At 41.0% G+C, this 24,380-nt stretch overlaps 1 protein-coding gene across 16 annotated transcripts in view; it reads left to right on the top strand.

Moving 5' to 3' along the window:
* Window positions 1-3,874: 3,874 nt before the first annotated feature.
* Window positions 3,875-24,380, top strand: part of SLIT2 (slit guidance ligand 2) — a 375,185-nt gene continuing 354,679 nt past the window's right edge. For 14 of the 16 annotated variants that reach the window (XM_045474417.1, XM_045474411.1, XM_045474415.1 and 11 more), the window contains exons 1-4: window positions 3,875-4,053; window positions 6,809-6,880; window positions 8,049-8,120; window positions 19,913-19,984. In XM_045474417.1, coding sequence (XP_045330373.1) covers window positions 3,875-4,053; window positions 6,809-6,880; window positions 8,049-8,120; window positions 19,913-19,984 — 395 coding nt within the window. The remainder of the gene's footprint in view (window positions 4,054-6,808; window positions 6,881-8,048; window positions 8,121-19,912; window positions 19,985-24,380) is intronic. The other 2 variants (XM_045474419.1, XM_045474413.1) reach the window with 1 other exon arrangement.

Raw genomic sequence — 24,380 nt, 5'->3', positions numbered from 1 at the left:
TTTACACAGAATGGAAAGTGAGCCAGACAAAGAATCAAACTTGAACTCATGTATATGACTTTCGTTGGTACGACATTATAAACAGCATTATTTGCAAATATTGCAGTGCAAGATATGTTTTTGCAATTAAAATACAGAACTATGATTCTACGTGGTGGATAAAGTTGAACATAAGTACTCTCCTCTTATTGCTGACAAGGTATCAGAGTTAGGATACTGAATGAATTAGTGTGGTAGTAAACATATTTCAACATATAATTTGCTAGTACAGACTAAAGAAAATTCACTGGGGTTGGGGTACGATGGTGGAAGAATCCTTGGTCATTCATAGGCACTTATTATTTAACTCATTATAAGAGTTAATTTATAATATAAATTTATAATATAAATATATAATTTAACTCATTATAATTTTCTTACAAGAAAATGTGACTATGCCTTCCAGTCTCAACTTCTTAAAGAAGTTACATAACAGACCTTGAGGCTACAATCTAGAAGGACAAATGAGTTAATAAATGTTCAATGTTTTCAAGTCTTTAAAAGAACAGAGCAACATAAATCTATGGCATTAAAATGAGTTCCAATTTGGTTATCTAATGGGTCCGCTGTCTTTGAAAACGTCCTCAGAATAGCTTTAAGATTTCCAGAGCAGACAAAATGAAAAGGTAGAGATAGCCTTATTAAAGACATTTGGGAAAACTTAAGTAGGGAAAAAGTTAATAGGGATATTGGTGAAATTTCAGATTGAGTACGTTCTTATGTTTAAAAAAAAAATGGATCAATTTTCAGAGCACCCACTATGTGTCTGGCATATTGTTAGATGCTGGAAATACAAAAATGAATTAGATTCCCTTGCTTTCAAGGGGATGACAGATAATGACACAAATAATTATCACTCTATGAGACCGGCATTAGGCTGAGAGCTTGCACTACTTCCTGTGAATGCCTTGTAAGGTGATATGGGAAGTGAGGTGCTTTACATTCAAGCAAAGGAGTTGACTCTTAGTTACTATTTCAACCCAATAATGACATTGGTTTTTGCTGGGAGAGGAGTGGAGAGCAGGAGAGTGGTAGCAATTGCCAGACACACATCACACTAAAGGGACAAGAAGAAAGAAGGAAATTCTCTTTCACAGTGGGGGGACAAAAATCCAGATTTTCCCCTAAATAAAGGAAACCTTCTGGTTACAATGTGCGTTGCTAGGGATTTATTTTACCCTCCTAAGAGAGTAAAATCACACGGATACATTCAAGCCCTTAGGGTTTTGTGAGCATACTGTAAATCTAAGACGTCAACCGAGACTGGTGTGAAGTGTGTGACTATAAAGAAAGGGTTAAACGGAAGGGGGTGGCTTAGAGATGGGAAGGCTGGCGAGAAGGCTGGAAAACTTGCAAAAACTCTGAACTTTTAAGCTCCCAAAAATACACATGTGTGTGTCTGTGAGCGCGGGCAGATCTATTTCGGTAGAATTTTTTTTTTTTTTTTTTAAATTTTAAATCACAATCTCTCTGTCTCTGTCTTGCTGCGCTGCAAACACACTGAACAGCCCCTTAGGATCGCGTGGCAAAAGCTGCAGCAAAGGCATTGGCAGCGCTATTTATTTATGAGTCGCGTTCAAAGCCGCCCTCTCCCCATTCCTCCGCTGCGAAAGACCAGCTCAGAGCCTGGGGCACCTCTGGGGCCTGCGGCTGGGGGCAAGGGCCTGGAAACCTCCTTCCTCCGGCAAACTTTGTCGGGGCGTGGGAGCGAAGGCGCGAGCCAGGGCGCGCGAGAACGCGCCGCCCGTCGCCGCCTCCGCCTAGCGCTGGCAGCCGGGGCCTCACCTCTCCCCGGCGAGGTGCGGGCGCCCCGCGCGCAGCCAGTGGGCGGTGCCGGGCGGCGCGGGGCGGGGCCGAGGGGTGGGGGCTCCGCTGGGTATATAAGGCCGGCGCCGGCTTAACTTCTGACTTGGGGTTATTTATTTGGGGAGCGCGCGGACGGCGGAGGCTGGCGGCGGCGGCGGTGGCGGCGGTAGCTGCCGCAGACGGTGGTTAAAGAAGGCGGCGGCGGCGGCAGCGGCGAGTGATGGGAGCGCCGTGGCTCCCGGGCGCAGGCGGGAGCTGCCGAGCTTTCCGGGCACCGCGGGAGTGCTGAAGAGAAAGGGGAGCGTCCGGGGGCCCGAAGCCGGCTCCAGAGGCGCCGGGCGGGTTTTTGTTCGGCTGCGCTCAGCGCCAGGCAGCCCGAGCGAACAACTCCAGTTACAACAACAACCCACCTTCCCGCAGCCGAGCGAGACTAGGGCTGCTGCGTCCGTCCTATTGTTTAGACACTTGCCAGGAGCTCGGGAGCCCGCAGAGCCCCCGAGCCCCCGCTGCCTGTCGCCGCTTTCCCTCTCCGCCACTTCCCTCTCTGGAGAAGGAGGCGCGGATAGCAGCCAGGAGAGGGGAAGGGGCTGGAAGGAGACTGGCTGCTCGGGACTGCGGCCGCCGAGTCAGGTGCAGCACCGGGATCCGGGCGGCGGCGCGACGTCGGCGGGAAGACTCCCACTGTGGCCGTGGGGGACGGGATTCAAAGCCTGGGAAAAGTTCCTGCACTTTGACGAGGAGGAGGGCCCACTTGCGGGCGGCTCTCGGGGGGCGGCCAAGGGGCTGCGCTTGCCCGGGAGTCTGCTCTTGTTTCGTCCACCTTTGCCATCAGGTGTCTGCTGCGGAGCTGCGGCGTATCCGGGAGACGCCAGGGGCCGACACACGCGCGCGCACGGGACTGCCATTCAGCTGCCTTCTGGGCTCTTCTCGGGGTAGCCGATCCCACCGGCCAACTGCCACCTCGTCATCCCCCAGTTCTCTCCGGCAGGACCCAAGACGCGGACACCTCCACCTTGGCCTTTGCACACCTTCCGGCCTGCCTGCCAGCCAGCCCCGACCCAATCCTCGGAGGAGCCGTGGTCCTCAACTTGGCCTCTTGGATTTCCTCTGTCGGGGTGGTGACTAGTGGATATTTCTGCCGGCTGCGGCGGCCCCATTGCCCTTTTGTCTTTTTCTGCGTGACCTCGGGGAAGGCCCCGGTGCGGAGCGTCGCCAAGGACGCCAGGAGGGAGGCGGGATTGCCGAGATCTCCTTCGGCGAAGTGCATGTGTGTTTGCAAACCGCCCTCGGCTGTCGGGAAACGGCGAGGACGTGTCCCGGCTGCGGAAGAGCCGCAGGCTGTGGGGAGGCCGCTCGAGTGAACCGCGCGGGAGGCACGCAGCGCCGCCCCGCGACCCCCAGGCTGCGCCCCCGCCCCGTGCGCCCCCGCGCGCCATGCCCAGTCGTCCGGCGCGCTCCGCTCCCGGCCCGCGGGGTTCTTGCGCCTTCTAGCTTCGGAGAACCCACTTTGATCGAGGCCACCATTTCAATTGAGCACCCCTCTTCTGTCTCATATCCTCCCCCACTGGAATCGGATTTGAAGACTCCTCCGTGGAATCGGAGCACTCCCTTTTCCGCGCATCCGGCCCCTGCATCTTTACGGCCTTTAGGAGCCCCAGCTCTTTTACCGCCAAGTTGATCGTTGAGAGACAGACGACGTGTGACCTCCTCCCCGCAGCTTTGGGGTCTCTTTATAGCCTTGGCCTGGCCGATTGATCGTCAGGACCTAAAGTTGCGCCTTCAGGACCCGAGGAGCGCCTGCCCTGCTGGAGGAGGGTGGAGGGGAAGTGGGAGGCGCGTACCTGTGCCATCTCTACTGCCTTGAATATTATTATTGTTACTTCCAAATTATTTTGTGTACATTTACCCGGACACTCTGGGTTCCTAGCCCTGCGCCAGAGACTGGGCCTCAGACACAGCGCGATTCGCGCGGAACAAGGAGCTAAGGAGGAACCCCCGGCGCCGGCGAGCGAGGAGGCGGCGGGGGAAGATGCGCGGCGTCGGCTGGCAAACGCTATCCCTGTCGCTGGGGTTAGTGCTGGCGATTCTGAACGAGGTGGCGCCGCAGGCGTGCCCGGCGCAGTGCTCCTGCTCGGGCAGCACGGTGGACTGTCACGGGCTGGCGCTGCGTAGCGTGCCCAGGAATATCCCCCGAAACACCGAGAGACTGTGAGTACGGGATCTTCACCCCCCGCCCCCGCCACACACACACTGGGTCGCGCATCCCCTTCATCGAGACTGGAGGGATCAAGCCGCACAGGGACCTGTGCCTGGGTAGCTCTCCTGCACGCGCATCCTGGGCTTGAACTCCCTGGGAGGGCGAAGGACAGGAGGGCGCTACTCAGGGAGGGGCCGCTGCCCTAGGAGGGGCGGGCCGGCTGGCAGATGCGCTTGGTCCTTTCCTCCCGCTTTCGTCCAGCCAGTTCCATCCCTGAGCAGGCGACTTCTCTCGGGCTTGGGGAGCCGCTAACGTGGGGACAAGTAGTGGAGGATGCCCGGGGCGAAGGAGACGCGACTTTGTTCCTCAGACTCTGTAAACGGAGTCACCTTGCGGTGGCCAACACTGGCGGGGTGGTTTCAGGACCGAATCCCAGCGTTTGTCGCCGCGGGGTGGCGCGGGGGGGGGGGGGGGGCGGTTGGCGGAAGGACTCAGAGGGGAGAAACCTCCGCTCCGCGGCTCAGTGTCTCCCTCCTGGGGACGGAGCGGTGGGGAGAAGGGGTCGTGGGGCGGCTGGGTCCGCCCCGGGGGCGCTCTTCTGCAGGCCTCAGAGGGAAGGATGCCCCAGGACCGAGGCGGCTCTCTCGGCCGCCGCACGCCGCCCCCGCGACTCTTTCCCCCGCCCCCCACGTCCCCAGCGAGGAGGCGGCGGCAGCGGGCCCCAGGAGACCTGTCCCAGCGGGTGACTGAAGAGGAGGACCATTTCCCAACGTCTAGGCGAAGTTAGGGCTGGCTCTCCAACCCGAACCGGCCAAGCAGGGTGCTGACTGCTACGGCGACCCCGCGGCCCTCCGTTGCCCCCTCCGGCCCTTCCCGCTGAGCCCCGGATCACCCCCGTGCACCTTTCTCGCAGTTTCTGCGCCCATTCACGTGGCCGCAGTTCTCCTTCCTTCCCTTCTTCGCGCTCTGCTGCCCGCAGACATCCCCGCCTCCCTGTCTCTGCGAATCTCTAATGAAGAAGTAATCGCAGACCCGGTGTTGACGGCCCACGCGCTCCTGGTGGGGCACTTCCCGAGTTCAGGGAAGCGGAGCATGGAGGCCATTCCCTTTGTGAACGCCGAGGCCGCCGCCCCGCGCTGCCCGAGCGCCCTGGGCGCGCTCCCCTCGCCGTTGCGCGTGGGCCCGGGTGCGCGGGGCGAGGGCGGCGGGGGCCAGCGCGCCGGGCTCTGCTGCCGCGGCTTCTGCGCCCCCGGGGCTGTGAGGGTTGCGGGCCGCGCGGGGGACCCGCTGGGACCCGCGCCGCCCGCCGCGCGTCGAGTCGCTCTTCTTATCTAACTCCTTTGCCTCGCCCTCAGCTTAAAGGCCGGAATTGAGCCCTTTCTTCCTCTGCAAATGGCTCCCCCACCCCCAGCCTCACTGGCCTGCCCCCCACTTCTCCCTCCTTCCCAGGCCCAAAGCGCTGGGCTAGTTGGGGCCCGACCGAGGGTGTCTTGTCAAAATGTGATCTACCACATTTGTCTGGGATGGCGGTGGGGGGGTAAGGATTCATGTTCCGTCAAATAGCCCGTAAAAGACCCCAACAGTTGTAGGAACAACTTGGTGCTACTTTGCTCGGCATGGAGCGTTGGGTTGGGGAGAGAGCACTGCAGAATTCTGTGTTAGCGCTTGTCACTGCATGCTATCCAGAACAGTTTAAAGTTGAGACATTCACATGTCTTACTCAACAAAAAGGGAGTGCACTTAGAACAAAATAGTAATTTGAGTTTCAGGTCCTTGGGGCGGGGGGGGGGGGCGGAGAGGGGTCAGTAAAGTTTTCAGAAAACAGTTTGCTCAGTGCTGGCTTATAGGACTCTACCATTGACAAAATAAGCGCTTTAAATGCAAATTTCAAACACGATGTTTTCAAGTCAGAGGTAAGAGAAAACTTACTTCCGTGAAGGACAACATGCAAACCGCAGCAAAGCCTGGTTTTACTTGAAATGATTAGAACCAGGGCAAGTTTAGATCTTGACCTAAGATGCCAGAAAAGGGGGTGGTGACTGGAAGGAAACGTGGTGCTGAAATCCGAACAAAAATGTGAGGGCCTGAATCTATTTCCATTATTGCCCCGGCTAGTAGTTTTCACTTTACAGTCTCAGCGGGGTTCCCTGAGCTGCAAATGAAGAGTTTAGTTTTCATACAAACATAGAATTGTTGGAAGGTAAATGCCTATAAATGCAAGTCTTTGAAGTGCAGTTCTTTTGATGGCACTCTAACGTTTTTTTTTTTTTTTTTTTTTTTTCCTTTGCCTTAGGAAGTTTAGCCACCATGCCACCTAAGGACAGGGTTCTGAATTTTAAAAATTTCTTTCTGAGTAGTATTACAAAATTGTTCCACTTAAGCGCCTGAAGGGAACTTTTTGGGGGCGTGCCTAACAATAATAGTCAAATAGCAGAATACCTGGGAAATTAATAGACACATCCTTATAAACACAAAAATTGAAAGCACTTCCATTCACACACAAAAGAGGACTTTTCGTGATAACATAATCACTTCATGTTCTTGTCAGATGCCAGTAAGCATAGACTTTGTAAACTTGTTAAGAATCATTAGGGAAAAAAAAAAAATCTTTCAAAGGTAACTACTCCCTTCTGTCTTTTACTTTGTAACTTACTTTAGTAATTGGAACTAATCTTTCACCTTAAAGTTTTATTTACTTTTTATTTTTTCTTTAACTAGATCTTGATAGAAATAAAATGGAACTTTCATTTTCTTGTTTTCTCTTAGGGATTTGAATGGAAATAACATCACACGGATTACCAAGACAGATTTTGCTGGTCTTAGACACTTAAGAGTTCTGTAAGTATGTTCTTCCGTATTTTGAAACATTTTCTTTTGTTCTTGAGGCTGCATATTTTGTATTGTTACTGGTCTCACTTTGAAAAACTGTCCCAGTGACAGAAACATAAAATTTTAAAAGGTCTTGGTTTCCTTTCTTTTTTTGTTTATCAATGTATTATAGCTTTTAATGAAAATGTAGGCTTTTATTTTAAGGTTGGATGCTTGCCATTGAAACAATATTATAGAAATGACCTCAAATGTTTGCTATACCATACCCTAAGTGCCTCATGCATATAAAAGTGTAGAATAATTGCTTCCACAATATGAATAAGTAATGTGAGACATTTGATACACTTTTAGGATTTGAGATTAACTAGAAAGAATTTAAGTGGGTCTGCATTTTATTATTACTAATATAGAAGACTTTTTTTAGCAAACAGCACTGAGATATGATTCCTAACATTAAGATCAAGCAATCCAACTCTTCACAGTTTTTGGTGGGAAGTGTTTATAAAAATATTGCTGGTCATATCTTGAATTGTTGTATTTCACATCTTTTATAGTTTTTATAATATTGTTGCGTTACGATTACTTCTTTAATTAGTGGGTTAAATATATTGTGAGGGAGCCATCATGTGAGATTCAGTGTAATGTAAAACTGTTTTTACCCACAGATTTGTAAATGTATACATTGCAATGAACATATACTTTTGATCATTGTGTTGAGTGTTTATCTTTTAAAAGGCACATTTTGGCTATTATGAAATCATCCGATTTCCAGTGTATATCCATAAGTGAATTAAAGTATGGGTATGGTGACATACTGTATATGGATTCTTTCAGTGAAGAACTCACTCCAAAATCAGTTTACCAAAAACAGCCATCAAAACTGCCGTGTCATGGGTTGCTCTTCAGGATAAACTCCAGTTGGAGTTTCACAGTTTTCACTAGTAACTTTTACTAGTATTTTAGTATTTTCTGTGAAAGTTTTGTGCTGTGGATGCCCTCGGCCCTCTGTGATTTCTCTCAAATATACCATCCTTAAATTTCATATGAAATCTCAAACCAGAGCATTGTTTAATTTTATAAAGGGAAGGAGGTTATGAGTGTCTCAGTGGCTGAACTGAAACTTGCTTATTAGATGGGGAGTGGTAACATTAAGACCCTGTTATACTTTGCATTTCAGTCAGCTTATGGAGAATAAGATTAGCACCATTGAAAGAGGAGCATTCCAGGATCTTAAAGAACTGGAGAGACTGTAAGTATTTTTAATTCCAAAGTTATGACGACATAACTGTATTTTTAAAAAAAAAATCCTTGAATTTCAAGGGCCATGTCTTCAACTTTGTGTCTTAATCTTTGAAAGTTTTACAGAAATACAAGGTCGAATAAGTGGTTTTCAGGCTAATTTACAATTGCAAATTGTGGGATTTTCCATAAATAGTACTAACTTTTAATAAAGATAAAAAAAAAAAAAACAGACTTCTTTCCTGAGACATTGATTTCCTTGAATAACTATTGCTTTGGTACTTAGAGAGGTACATGTTTTCCTTGTTGTCCATCTAGTTTGTTTTATTTGCTTTTATAGGAAGAAAGGTGGTTATTTGATTTGCATTTATAATATGCTATGGAAAAGAAAAGTTTTGCTAGCTGTTATTTTAATTTTCATGCTGTTGCTTTGTGTGTCACCGGTGACACTTGAGAACATGTTTTAAATTCTCAGTGGTGAAAATTTGCTTTTTGATACTTATCACTTATGGTGAACATTGTTAGTAATAGCTATTCACAACTTCTTTTCATTATTTTATAGTAGCTTTCTAAATATTTCTCCTGGAAAAAGAATTTAAAGATTAGGAGAAATGGAAGCAAGAATTATAGTATCAAAGCATGGTTATTTTAAGATTTTTTTCCCCCCAAGAAGGCCGTGTGGACTTCAGAGTTTAAAATATATTTTATATTTTCAGACACAAAATCTTATGCATTGATATATACTACTTGAGGGCCGTTATTAATTTATATCTACAGAGTACGAAATATCTGTCTGAAATAATTAAGATAAATTACACACTATATAATTTGAGGTATGAATTCCATGTCTCATATGTTTTGATAACTCAAGTTTAGTAAGTTTGCATTTTAAGGGCATGTAACAGCTCTATTAAACATAGCAACAATTTCCATGCCTTCTTTAATAGGCACTTTAGGTAAAAATAAAAATTTTATTTAAAATAATGAAATATAAAGTTAATTTTAGGCATAGCACTTATTCAGATTCACTGGGCCCAAGGGCAGAAGTTAATTCTGTGTAATTTTAAGTAGACAAAAATGGCTTGTCAATTTCCAAGATATTTGTAAATATATAGGCATCATTTTTATCACCGCAAGTCAAATTAAACCCTGGGATGTCTATCTTATTGTAATATTTTGTCCATGATATATATTCCAGAATAGGGAATATAACTAAAATAGATTTAAAATCACTACTTTGAGCTAGTTTTCAGAGAGAAATAAAAACGAGGTAAACATTTAGTTAAGTTCATTACGAAGTTCTTAAGTTCACAACCTATCTCTTGGTATATAAAGATACTCTGAAAGTATTCTTTGATCTCCTTCATGGGCTTTGTGAATAGTTAATTCCTAGTGAGTATCTTGTAAAGGTATTTTTAATTCATCCATTTAAAAAGTATCAATGTAATTTAAATATTTGGTGAGATGAATAGAGAATTTTAAATTATAATTCAAGTGTTAACACTTTTTTCATGAATAATTTTTAACTATCGTACGGAAACATATATTTTGATCCTTAACCAGCATCCAGTTGAAGGAATTTCAATGACTTTTCATGCAGTCTCAGTTAGGTTATATTGTCGTTCTAAATATCTTCAGAAATGCTAGAACAAACCAAACCTTCTCGTTGTTTTTCAAGCCACTTCGAATATCACTTGAACAAATTCACTTTTTTCTAGAAATTATTAACCAGATGCCTTATGATCTGAAATTTGTTTAGAGTTGTAAGTAGGTACTAGTTTTTCGCTTTTACTTCCCCTGAGAATGTCACTTCATCTCAGAACAATTTTCTATTCCACTAAGATGCAGTCAGATGTTTCAGAGTGGGAGGAAGATTTGTAATTTTGAATGAAACTAATATATATGCAGGACTTCTTTAAATCACCCCAGCTGTTGGCGGAGAGCAAATATTTCATATTTGTGAGGAAAAGCTGAGAAAATTCCTTTTGTTTACAACTGCCAAGTCCTTCTGATGGAAGCACATTGCTATCTGACAGCCAATTCATCTCCTTGGGACTCTGGAATTCAAAACCATTTCTTAGGAACATTGTGGATACACTTTTCAAATATTTATTTTTTTAAATACGTTAAATGGCAAGGCGATTTTGCCGAAGAATGCATTCAAGTTATCATGAAATAAACTATTATAGATTTTGTTCGGTATATTATTTAAAAAATACAAATAAAAAAAGCTAACCAGAGGGGTCCATAAACAAGTTACTATGGCCGATGGGATATATTCTTATTTTAGTAGGTGGTGACAACATCTCAAAAACTGCCTTTCTTCCTCTATGAAGTTTCAAGAAACATTGTACGAAACTGGAAGTACATCAATGAATTAACTTTTAACTAATTATATGTTGTGTGAACTTATATGGTTTTTAGCAATTTAGATGTGAATTTTTCCATTCAAATTCTAAGTAAGAAAAAGTTATAAATGCAGGTTTATGTTATAAATGCCATTCATATAGTATTCACAGTAGCTTAATTTTCATTTTTTTGTGTGAAGAACAAAAAATAAAAATACTAATTTTATTTGTGTGCCATATATGGTTCTAAACTTTTTTCATTTTAAAATGATAAAATTAAAACAATTCCAAAAGGCTATCTTGTGAACATTTAAAAATTACAAGTTTTTCCTTTTTGTTTTATGTTGGTAGTGTTTTAACTTGATCTAGAGAAAGAAGACAAATCTGAAAACAGGAGATAAGATCTGTGCCCTTCTAGAAATACAACTTTTAATCTGTAAGAAACAGTCATGTTATTAGGGTGAATTTGATTTTAGCATAGAGAACGTCATTATTTGTGAATCCAAGCATTATAGCTACAAAAAGAAAGGTTGTTTTGCACTTCAAAGAATCAATAAATACAAGGTTATATCAGTCAAAAGTCAAGAAATAAATGGATATTAAAAACCTTCCTCCTTCCACACGCCCTCCCTCCCTCCTTTCTGTTGTATGGAAAATAACATCAGATAATATGATCATCATCAGAATGTGGTTATGAATCACTATAAAAGGAGTATGTTTTAATCATGGTTACACACCATGACCACACGTTACTTCCTGTCTTGACAGTTTCCTCCCATACTTTCAGACCTCACGTGTGTAGTGGCAGATTTCCATGTTCTGTGTTGCCAGTAGTACTTGTTATCTGGGAAGGGAAGGAAACCGTGAGAAATGTGCCTCATGTAGATTGTATTAGGAGGTCTCCTATTTGTTTAGCTGAGGTGTTCGACCAAAATCTAATGTAGTTAAGTGACTAGTTAATTCAATGGAAACTAATTAATGCAAAGCAAACTACAAATAAGCTACAAGAAAGAATCGGAACATGTATGACATATACATTTTTATGATTCCCAGAAGATACCTGTGTATATCTGTGATAGTCTCCATGCAAAATTGTTAATTCAAAGTGATTCTTCGCTGGTGCATCATGTCTTTGAGGGTCAAAAAAAAATCACATTGGGGCCCCAAACTTTTGTGGGCTGGTGTAAAATTCTGTTGTTCACTTCTAGTTTATGGGATTATACTGCAGTCATTAAAGTTCTGTTTTATGATCTTTTAAGGAGACCCAGGCCACTTCAGTTTCCACTAGTGAAAATTTATGCATTTACAGGTTCCTTCCTAATGGGAAAGCAAGAGTATGAGAAAGTTTTGATATTGTTTGTGTTGTCAAAAAAATGTTAGGACATGAAGTCCTAAATGCAATGAAATGCTTATATGCAAAATAAAAGCCTGATATTCCTAGATTATGTTAATGAAAACCAATAGAAAATCTTGGAGTATTATGCTTTGCATTAACTTACAATCATCTTGTACCCTTGCAATAAGGAAATTGCAGGAATTATAAAGGCAAGGTTTTGGACTGTTTTTCTTTTCATACTAGTAACATGTGAATGTGTTCATTTAAAACAAGTATTGCTTTAAACTCTCCAAGTTTCACTATCATTGGATTTGAAATTATATTTTTCCTACTAACTTTGTAATTTGATATGCTGTTTTTTTTTTGTTTTGTTTGTTTTTTGTTTTGTTTTGTTTTGTTTTGTTTTTGCTTAAAAAATGAGTCCTGAAGTATTATAACGAAACCATTTAGGGAATACTGGAAAATAAACCTGTACCCGTAGACATTTTCAAGTTTCTATACAGCCAATATAAAGAAGATATTCATTTTAATTTAGACAAGTCTAAATCCCTTTACAGTGGAACCTAAATTTGACCAAACACTGCACTCTCAGGAGAGAATACCTAAAGGACACATTAATATTTTATTTAAGGTGGTGCTGAATTAGTTCTCCCACGTGCACACCCCATTCCTAAGCACGTGACAGCCAGGGTGAGGCTGAGGAATTACGGTGCTCTAGGATTTCTGTTGTAGGTCTCTACACATGAGTTCAAGTAGAGAATATGTTGTGGAACAGGTCTGAAGGAAGCACCACTTATCCCCTGTTCATCAAGAATGTGGAGAATCCCTCTTCTGACTAATCCTACAAATTTACAGGCAACACATAACATAGTGCTTTTCTTAAAGTAGGGCAAACCAACAGTTCTAATCGCCTTGGAAAAGACTGCAAGCTCATCTCAAAAGAATTGTTCTCTGGCTTCTTTATACTACCAACTTTAAAATCACGGCAGTTATTTTCCTAGGAAATAAAGTGTGTCTTCAAAGAACATGTCAAACTTGCTAACAGAGGTTGAGTATATGCCCTGCATGAGATAAAAATGCTATTGATGATCAAGTGTGTATCACTTTATCTGTGATATCTGTTACATGTGAATTATTCTCACTTGTTTATAAGCGATATTGGACTATTTTCATTTATGTATACGACTGATCATGTGAGGCTTTAATGCATGTGCACTATTGAAAGTTTAGTGGAACATTGAATGCATCCAAAAGGGTTTCTCATGCAACATTTTTTATGGGCCTTGAAGTTGAAGGGTGGTGAGAAGGCCTGTTTGCTCTTTGTGGACCGTTTTATACATTCTGAAGCAGCAAGGCTGTTTATTTTTCCCACATCTGTTTTGGGCTCATCCTTTGTGACAGTGTTTGCTGGATGCTGTGTCCTTTATACCTCCCTGAAATGAGTAGTTTAGTTTGCACTGTTACAATGTATTTGCGGAAGCAGTGAATGTCAGATATTTTACATTGAATTCTGTCTTTCATTCCTGTTGGATCCCTTTCTGCTTGAATTATGCCCGCTAGATGGAATTTCACAACTTTGCATGCAATTAGAGACTTTTCCGCGTGGACTTTCATAAAGACTGCACTTACCTTTTTTTCAGAGCAATTTATATCTGCGGGACTGGAGGGAATATTGGGGAAAATGCTTTCAGAATGACAGTTTGGTAACAATAGGGGTGATTTGGTACTGACGTAATGGGAATATTACTTTAAGAGAACATTTACAAAAAAATGTTTGAGTGTCGTGTGCCGTGTTCATCCACTTTGGATGCAGGTGGGTAGCTCTGGAGCTCCTCACGTGTGTGCTGCTCTTCTAGCTTCTGGCAGTGAGCACAGGGTGCAAAGAACACAGACTCCCCTCTGCATAGGCACTTTGTAGTTTTATTTTCTGTTGCCTGTTCTATAGAATGCAGCAAACACTCATTGGTTGTACTGTCGTTTATGCTTTCTAAACAGACACAAACTCTTATACCCCCCTTTAAAATCAGAAACATTAGATAAGAGTGACACCAGAAAACTCTTCCTTTCAATTAGCAATAGTCTCACCTTGGGTAACTCTCATTTGTCTGTTATCCTCTTATTGTGCAAAACTGGGAAACCTTTGGTTTGAGTTCCACTGGGAGATATTGATGAGATTGCTTCATCTTTCAAAACCTCAGTTTCCTCGTCTTTGGAACAGAGATAATTATTATCTTGCATGCTGGCAGTACATGGTCTAAATAAAATAATGCACACATAGTTTCACAAAACACTTGTCACATGGTTAGTATTTAAGGAACTCTTATCATGATTTTCCACATTTCTCCTGTTTTTCAAAAGCTCAGTTTAGGCATTATTTTATTGAGCTAATAAAATGTGTACATAATAAATTTGACTTTTGTACATTCACACTTTATTACCAGTTTTATTCTGGTTTTCTTATTATGGCATATGGCAATAGAAGAGATGGAAAGAATGTATAAAAATACCTTCAGGTTTTGTTTCAGAGTATTTCTCATTGCTCTGGATACATAAAGAAATGCCAAGAAGTACGGGGAATGAAGTGGAAGCAACATTTTTACTCATAAGTTTGATTTATCCATCGAAGTAATACACAAATGTTAAAATCTTTGCCTTAAAAAATGTTAGAATAAAAACATTTTAAGAATAAGTAGAAATTTACCTGAAAAGAAAGCATTAGAATAAAAACGTTTTAAGAATGAGTAGAAATTTACCTGAAAAGAAGGCATTTTTGTACGAAAAACAGGAGATTATACATGATAAGCTTATTAAGGCAGCATTTATAGAATGCTTGTTCTAGACCAAGCACATTGCTAAAGTACCTTATATTTACAACAGCCGGTAGATACAAGACATATATTTTCCATTGGCTTTCGTAAAATTCTTTTCATTTTACACTTTGAATTGGGATGGAGTTTGCAAATATTCACTGGTAAAAGTTGAAAAAATAAGAGGCTGTCACTTTTACCAATGGACAAGACATAGAAACAGTTGACAGATCATAATTTGAAGCAGTGCTTGTCAATAATGCTCAGGCTGCCCTTCAAATTGAGGTTGTTAAGAATAAGCATTTCAGAGACCAGTGGTGTTTTGTGTGATACAGAAAGATCATTCACCCCACTGAAGGTCACACTCAAAACTAGCAGTAACACAGAGGAAACAGTTACTGGGATCCCTCTCATCTTTGCCCTAGGGAAAAGTGTCTTTGAGACGCATTTTGCACACCTTTCTGGAATCATGCATTACCATCCCGAGAATCTCAATCAGCCCAGAGATCCTGTGGGCAGATTCCATCTAGCTGGTAGCACAGGAGCTGGGTATAATGAATCTTCAACACAATTGTCCTTGTTCTGAACAATAGGTAATTGACCACCTGGTCTGCTTAATGGAGCCAATTTATGCTGGCTCCCATAAATCCTCCTGTGAGATACATTTCATTCACTACATGTTGTTTTCCTGTTCTGGGACCATCAGATTTTAGCTTCTTTAACTCATTTACATTAGCATTAGCATTATGGCAGTATCCTTTTCAAGCTGCCAAGAAGTATGCTGTGTTCTACTCCAGCCCTGTTTAGAAATTGTTGGGCACCTTAATGGTCTTTACAGTAATTCTGGATTTAAAAAAATCCTTTTAAAGGGTTAATTTCTGGTCATTTTACAGGAAATCCCCGCTGTCAAGTTTTTCCTTTAATTGAGTATTTTGAAAGAGTTTCACCTTTTATTTTAATGTTTGTATTTCCATTCATTCTTAGCACTGATTCAAGAAAGAACAGGAACAAAAAGTGTACTGGTAGTCTTTTATGTTTGTTTGTTTTTTTTTTTTTAAGTTTATTTGTTTATTTTGACAGAGACAGAGACAGCACAAATGGGGGCAGGGCAGAGAGAGAGGGAGAGAGAGAGAATCCCAAGCAGAATCTGCACTCTCAGCACAGAGCCTGACGTGGGGGTTGAACTGACAAACTGCGAGATCATGACTTGAGCCGAAAGCAAGAGTCGGATGCTTAACTGACCGAGCCACCCAGGTGCCCCATGATATTCTTTTAGAGGGAAAAGCATAATACTGTTTTTCTATGCATGTTATCACATCATTTATTATCTGCCTTTCTACTATATTACCTTGTCTTATGCATATGGTTGATTTAGACAATATTAAGACCATTCACAGTAATTTTCATGAAAAGATGATAAACTACCTGGATTCAGAGAAAACTACATATTTTCATTTTTCTCTCAACCTTAGGCATTTTGAACAGATCTTTAATTCAGTGAGCTGAGTATAGAGTTTTTTTTGTTTCGTTTTGTTTTAATGATGTTTTATTTTCGGTTGTTTCACTCATAGATATTAAAGAAATGGGCTCTATAAAGCTATGTTTTTCCCAAGGAAAGATTGATGAGAAGTGAAATTTCAGTATTACATTATTTTTAATGTTTAGAAATATTTAGACTGTGTCTCTTTGAGAGAAATGTTTGAGATGATATGTTCTGGAATCACCCTACCTGAATTCAGGTTTTAGCTCCACTTTCTATGAGCTGTGTACCCTTCTCCAGAACAACAGTAACCATAGTATCTACTGTTGGGGTTGTTCTGAAAAACGAAGGAGATAATTCATGTAAACCTCTCAGAACAGTGATCATCATGTAGTAAGCTTAGTTATGCTTATGTTAGCTATCGCTTTTGGAGTGAATTAGGAATGGCTGGGAATATGAAAGTAATAATTAAGAAAAAGAAAAAGACACTACTTTGAGTGTCTGGGTGGCTCAGTTAGTTAAGTGTCTGATGTGATTTCAGCTCAGGTCGTTGTCTCAAAATTGATGAGATCACACCCTGCATTGTGGAATCAATGCTGACATTTCCGATCCTGCTTGGGATTCTCTTTCTCTTTCTCTGCCCTTCTCTCTCTCTCTCTCTCTCTCTCTCTCTCTCTCTCTCTCTCTCTCTCGCTTTCTGGCTCTGGCTCTCTATGTCTCAAAATAAATAAACATTAAAAAAAAAAAAAAAGACACTGCCTACACCCAATCTGAAATATCTTCTTTCTCACAATATCTGATATTATTTAAACATATCAAATTCCTTGTGACTTCTAGATGATGTTGAGTATGGCAGTGGGAGAGAGGTTGATGGGAGGGGAAGGACATAATTGATTTATAGGGCACATGAAAGCAAGGTCGGTGGTGGGGCTTTGGTTAGTTTGAAAGTGGCATAAAAACTAAGACAGGATCCTCAGGAAGCATCCCAGGGGAATAGTTGGCCGAATATAAAATGCATATGCTAGAGCGTTGCTGAAGTATATCAAAATGCAAAAAGACAAGTATGTTCTCATTTAGCATTTCCTAAAAATCCACTGAGTGCCAGAGAGGAAGGGAAAGAATACAAAGATGTGGTCTTTGTACTCGAAGAGCTTACAGCCTACTGGAAAACAGACCAGTATGTGATGAAATACAACATCAAGGACTCTTATTTATTAAATGCCATGAGGGTATGGGGACACAGACAAGGGAGGAACTGCCTCTCTGTAGGGGGATCAGGGAAGCTTCACAGAAGTTGTAAGAAAGTACCCTCAGAATAGGGAAAGCTCTCCAAACAGCTGGGGCTTTGCAGGGACCGGAGGCTTGAAGGAGCATACTGGTTATGGTCGGTGAATCCTGGAGGATGTTTATTAGTCCAGTGGTTTGGATGAGATTGCCATAGCCCATCTCTGCCATTTTAGAAATGGAGATTGTCTCCTTGAATAATGGGAGTCTTTCCAAGAGCGGTCGCTTCCCTAGAAAAATTCTAATTGCCACTATTGTGAATATTTGTTGTCTGTTTCTTGAGAGAAAAATATAACAAGGTCATAGTTAAATTTTATTTTATGAGAATTGTGTAATAGTAGACTCTGGAAGTCATCCTCCCTCAGAAATACTCCTTCCTTTCTCCATTCCCAGCAGACAAAAATAAATAAGTAAAAGCTTTTGGTTTCACTTTAAATTTAACCTTGTTATATGCTTTATTTATAAAAATTAGCGTAAGTGGAAAGAAATTCCACCCTTTCACCACTAATTTTACCATTTTCCCCCTAATCGTCTTGGCATACTTTTTTACAAGTGTGCGTTTTATTAAGTGCCTAGAATGTTTCTGTAGATAATCAACTTCTTCCTAATGTGAGTTTATGTAACAAAGTTACAGTCTTCATCATTACCTCATGGCATTTTGGAGTTTGAAGAAGTTCTGAAGTTCAGCTGGTACCATTTTTCACCTAATGCGGGAGTTCTTTTGATTATGTCCTTTGCAGGAAAAAGAAAAAAATACACACTGCCTCTGCTTGGATAAAAGTGGAATCAGAAGTTGAGTTTCTCAAGGCAGATCATTCCATTTCTTCTAATTCTTGGAAATTCACTAATTCTTAGAAAGGTCTTCCTTATAATATACTCTCTTAAGAAAAGTATTCATGGGGCGCCTGGGTGGCTCAGTCGGTTAAGCGGCCGACTTCGGCTCAGGTCATGATCTCGCGGTCCGTGAGTTCGAGCCCCGCGTCGGGCTCTGTGCTGACCGCTCAGAGCCCGGAGCCTGTTTCAGATTCTGTGTCTCCCTCTCTCTCTGACCCTCCCCGGTTCATGCTCTGTCTCTCTCTGTCTCAAAAATAAATAAACGTTAAAAAAAAAAAAAAAAGAAAAAGAAAAAAGAAGAAATGTATTCACTAGTGCCAGTTCTGCCCTCTGGAGATTAAATATAATTTTGCTGCTACCAGATGGCTATTTAAATATGTCAAGATTGATAGGTAGATAAATAGGTAAATAAATAAAAAAATAAATAAGTCAAGATTGGCATGCTTTCTTTTCCTGTCCTTTTGACATTTATATTTAATACTCAAGTTTCTTCAAAGCGTCGTTAGTTTTCTGGACCTCCTTACTCTCCTGTAGGGCAATAGAAATTTATAAATCTTTTTTTTTTTTGGCAACTTGTAAATCATTTAAATGTACATTTTGCATCAGCTTATCATGTAATTTAAATTTGGGAAAAGTAGGAGCGCCTGGGTGGCTCAGTCAGTTGAGTGTCTGACTTCGGCTCAGGTCATGACCTCACGGTTTGTGAGTTCAAGCCCCGCATTAGGCCCTGTGCTGACAGCTCAGAGCTTGGAGCCTGCTTCGGATTCTGTGTCTCCCTCTCTCTCTGCCGCCTCCTCTGCTCATGCTCTGTCTCTCCTTCTCTCAAAAATAAATAAACATTTAAAAAAAATTAAAAAAAATAAATTTGGGAAAAGCAGAGATGTGAACATTTATTTTTACTGAAACATTAATGTGTCCACGTGAGATGAATGGGATTGAGATCCTAGTACATCAGCATCAGGATCTACCTAGCCTTCGGGAAGTGTGCACAGTCCAGAAGAACTTAGTTACACAGCATCAGGGCTTAATTGAGTTAGAGTTGCAGTCAAATTTTTTTCTAAACTCTAAAGTTACATTCATATCAGGTAAACATGTAAAAAAGCACGATCTAAACATTTTTAGCCACTACTATTCTGTTTCAGCCTTATTTTCAGTTAAGGGTCAAGAACTGTGGATTTAGGTTTGGACTTGGCCGTTTTCTTCTGCTTTCACCCATAGGGACAAATCATGCTGACATTTCCTCACACTTTTTTTTTCCCCACAGCTAAACAAAATGCTAACAAAATTGAAATTTCCATTTCCCCACAATGCCTTGGCTAAAAATTTAGGTCATCTGGGACAGTGCATGAATTATCTTAGGGCACCGTTTACTGTGGTGTTTGCATTATATCTCGCACTCACCTAACCTAGACAGCAGAGTCCTAGGCAAGAAATCCTTTCTCGTTGTGTATATTCTGGATGACTGATGTTGCACAGGATGTGAGGTTAGGGTTTAGGTGCCGGTAATCATCTGAGTAAGCATAATGGAAAATTGCTTTAAAGAGTCAGGTAACAAAAGGTGTAACCAACTTTTGATTTGCAATGCTTGAATTCTTTTGAATGTCATTTCTTCCTTCCCTGAAATACAGGATGAGGCACGACACTACCAAATCACAGACTCATTGTTGGGTATTTTCTATGTAACATACGCTTTGTTTTTGTTTTTCTCAAAAGGCGTTTGAACAGAAATCACCTTCAGCTGTTTCCTGAGTTGCTGTTTCTTGGGACTTCGAAGCTCTACAGGCTGTAAGTAGACAGAAATAGTTATTGTTGCTTTGGGTAGTACCTTGTATTTTAATAAATGTATTTTGGATCTGTTTCCTTGTGCTTTCCTGGAATCTATTCACTGATAGATTAATGGATTAAAAGCTTGCTTGTTTTTTCTTCTTATGGAAGTTTATGATTGGTTTCCCAGTGGTTCCTGTTGTTCTATTTGGTTAGCATTTAGTGGTTCATGTATGTGTCACTGTAATTGTATTATTCCTTTTTGGTTATGTGATGAGGAGGAGATTTACCTTACTTTTTTATGGAAACTTTTGATTAAGTTCTGAAGGGAAAATTTGCCACTATACTTCCTCCGAAGAGGAAGTTGGCAGTGTTTTGTTATAAAGTTAGGGTTCTTAATGTCAGCTTTCTCGACATTGTTTCTGTGCTGGAGTCGTGTTTATTAGTCTGGAAATATTATTATAAGGTATTTAAAGAGGGCTGTAAATTTCCTCTTAAATGTTCCTTTTAAGGCCAGAATTCCAAACTCTGCAATAGGAATGACCGTAAACGTTTCCTCACAAATATGTCATAGACTGTTAACGGAAGTGCTCCTTTGGAAAGAACATAATGTGAGTTTTAGGCAGAATCAGGTTTTCCTCCTTGGAATGCTTGTACACTGACCTAATAAGTAATAGTGAAAACACATTTTTGAAAGCTTTTAAAATTAGATTTTCAGCCATATGAGTGATTTTGTGCAGATGGGAGATAAGCAACAAATTGTTGGAAAAACAAATAACGATGATTATTGATGTTCATGGATGTCATGAAAGAAATTGGGGATATATAGAAGAAATTCCTCGGCACACCTTCCACCTGGATGGTGGGGGACGTCCCGTAGGTTCCTGTTTGTGGGGGAAGTGAGCGGATTCCTTTTTTTCCGAACTTGGCTTTGTCGTAGCCTATGAGTTCAATAGTGTTGTTATCAATTCGACAAGTAGGAAGTCTAGCAACACTGCCCTCGAGCCCTCCCTGCACTGTGGCCACGGTCTCTGTTCAGTCCTCCTGGTGCCTTAGCTCACTACAGAGAGAGCTGGCTCAGTGGGCAGATGTGCAGCCAAACGAACACACTGTATCTCCCCTCTAGAGTCTCACTTCCCTGGTACTGTTCCTCTGAGGACAGCCAAAGTCGCCTGGCAGGATTTCTCCTTTTCCTTGGGTTCCCTGCCAGCTAATTAGCTCCATTTAAGTAAATTAAAAAAAGGAAAAAAAGTTTTCAAAGAAACTTGAAAATAGACTTTTAAATAAGAATTCTTTACAGACTAGTTTGACCAAGGAGATAGAATATTGAACATTGTAAAGATGCTAAGTTGATACTGATGTAGAAATATTTGTGCTTAGTTTCTAAGAAGGGCCACAGAGAGGGTTTTAGTTGTGATTCTGCTTTCTGCGTTAAGCTTTGGTGATGGAGGAGACTGGCGAATGGACTTCTGGTATACGATGAGGGATATGAAACCACCACTTTGCTAATAGTGCCCATGCAAAAGCAATTCACACCAGTCTAGGAAATTTTCCTTTTTCTATGTAGCTGTGAAAATATAATTTAAATGAATGACTGTCATCTACGATTTAAAATATTAAGCGAAAGAGGGGAAAATTAACTTCAACACTACCTCAGAGAAACAAGAATGTTTGAATTTTAGTCTAGAAGTACTTGGTTTACTTTCCTTAGGAGGCTTCAGGTAGTTTAATCCAGCGCAGAATCTTCTATTAGTAAATTCTATTCCGTGGAACAGTTTTCCCTCTTAGACAATATCACATAGTGGACCAATGGATTTTTCTCTTATATTTTGTTATGACTTTATGACTTTAGGAAGCTGCTGTGTGAAAAGAGACCTGAAATCCTGAAGAAGTAAAATTAAAGAAACAGAACCCATAAAACTCTGAGGCAGTATTTTTTAGTTAATTAAAAGCATGTAAAAATATGAGAAAATGGACAGCTAGAAAATACAGCTCAGAGTTGTGATGTACCTGTTCGGCTCAAATGATTTCTTCTGGGGAGTTTGGGAAGATAAAACTTTATTTCTTAGGATTAGTTGCAAGAGGGGCTTGAATGCTTTGATGTTCCTGAAATTAGAGATTGATGGCATAATGCTTAATATTCGTTGAGATTTACCGACTGACATAAACACTAAATACACGTAGAAACAGTGGTGTAATTTTTTTCTTCACCCTCACACCGGGAATCTTCCTTTGAATGAAGGTACTATTTGTCCCACCCGAATTCGATATAGTGAATTGTTACCAATGGTATTTCTCTTGAGAGGGTAAGTTATAAGCTACATGTGACCACATTTTTTTTTTATGATGGTAATCATTAATTGGAGTAAACAACCAGCATTAAATATCTTTAATAAATAAAGAACCAAAAGCTTGTGAGTCTGACTGCCTGGCCAGTGTAATTTCCAAGAGGGAAGGATTCAAGCTCAGAGTTTCTTCATGTGATACAGGTGCCTAGTAGTTCACCGAAACAAATGTTCCAACAGATGGAAAAATGTGCCCAGATCGACAGACAAAAATCTCCTTTAAAACATTCATTGAAAAATGAATCTTTCACAAGAAGGATCAGTGACAGAACAAAGGAAACAGGGTTTCTGACTAATAGCAGAGAGTATATGTTGGGACAGGGAAGGTATTAGCCTGGTCTTTGCATATACATATTAAGCAATCCATAATTGCCCTACTATATAATGTGGTAGAGACCTACACATCTAGAATTCATGAAGGAAACACATTTATAATTTATTCTCTCTTTAAGTTGTTGCATCATTCTAATTAGTATCTCCATTTCTTTTTCTCACTTACTGTATTTGTTATTTAATACTTTTATTTAATGCTTTTTTATCCCAGTATATAACTAATGAAGAAGTTCACTAGTTTAATGTGTAGTTCACTCTACTGATGTCTGATTTTTATCATTAGGATTTAAGCTAGTCTGATATACTGGACATTATGCAGATTTTCTTTGCACTTTTGTAATGAAAAATCACCATTTGACTCTTGGCGGAAAATGAGATGCCAGGTGAAGAAGCACACATGCTTTTTTTGGACTCTAAATGCAATATAAAAGAAAAAGAGGGTATGCTGTATATGAATTATGATTCGACACGGTTGGTTGCTGCTAGCGGCCAAATATGCTTTTCCTTTGCTGTCTGCTCCAATTTCTCTTTGGACGGGTTGAGAGAGCACTACATGTTCAGGTCAAGATGTTTGCTCAGAAATAGTAGTACAGTTGCAGCTGTGTTTGTTGGAGCAGGAGACTAGTTTAAATAGCATTACCATTTATCCAGTCCATTAACAGAACTCTGTAAAATAATACCAACTCTGCATAAACTACAGGACAGTGTAATAAAATTACAAGCACTTGTTGACAGATGGAAAGTGTAAGTAAAGGGAAAGTAAAGGGCCCTAGGTTGGAGGTTAAAAGAGACAGCATATAGTTTCCTTAACTTGCGTAGATACGCCATTCTAGCCTCTTGCTTCTCCCCCCAAACTGGTGTCGCCTCTTTACTATCAATTTAAGAGTGGAGAAAATTATTTTTGGAGCAATCTGGAGCTGATTAACTGAGATTTTTAGTCACTTTTGAAATGGGCGATCGTGATTGATTGAAATTTATGAGTGGCATTTATATATATGAGTAGCATATACAAAACTTCCTGATAAATGTAACCTTAAAGGTGATTTACCAGTGAGTGATTCACACTTTTCAACTTGAGTTTTCAACTACTAATCCAGGCTCATTAGAAAGGAATTTCATTGGTAGTACTGCGGTCAAGCATTTGGTTATAAATATTTGTTTTGTGGTTTTCAGTTTATTTCTTTGAGTATTATTGTATTTACCCAGACTTCTAACATAAACTTAAGTATCCAAGGCACATGGCAGAAACTCATTTTTCACTTGTATCTACTGAAACAAAACAAAACTAACAAATGAAATTAAATACATAAGTCCCAGTGATTCATTTTCTCTACTTCTTTGAATAAAACCTTTTTATTTCTGGTTCACAAGTAGCATTTATTATTCCCCAATGAGCTTTGGAGCCTCTAAAGTATCTAACATTATAAATAGTATTTTTAAACTCAAGGACTTTTTTTATGGCCTAATGACTACTTACCTGAGACAAATAGATTTTGACCGCTTAATTTGGTTGGTCAGGTCACAGTTCATTTACTGTCAGATAGGATCTCAGAGGCTCAAAATGTTTTTGATAATAGTAATCAGGGCTTTTGTTTAGAAGAAAACTTAATTTTTGTTTTATTAAGGTAAAAATTAATTTGCGAAGTACAACGCATGTACAGTGAAGCTATCTTTATTTTCCTTTCTTCTTGCCCCACAGAAGGACCTTTACCATTTGTTTTTGTTTTTGAGTAGTTGTA

The sequence above is a fragment of the Leopardus geoffroyi genome, chromosome B1 (assembly GCF_018350155.1).
Source record: "Leopardus geoffroyi isolate Oge1 chromosome B1, O.geoffroyi_Oge1_pat1.0, whole genome shotgun sequence".
NCBI lineage: Eukaryota > Metazoa > Chordata > Mammalia > Carnivora > Felidae > Leopardus > Leopardus geoffroyi.
Note: the sequence above shows the minus strand (reverse complement) of the source record. Positions and strands in the feature narration are given on the sequence as shown.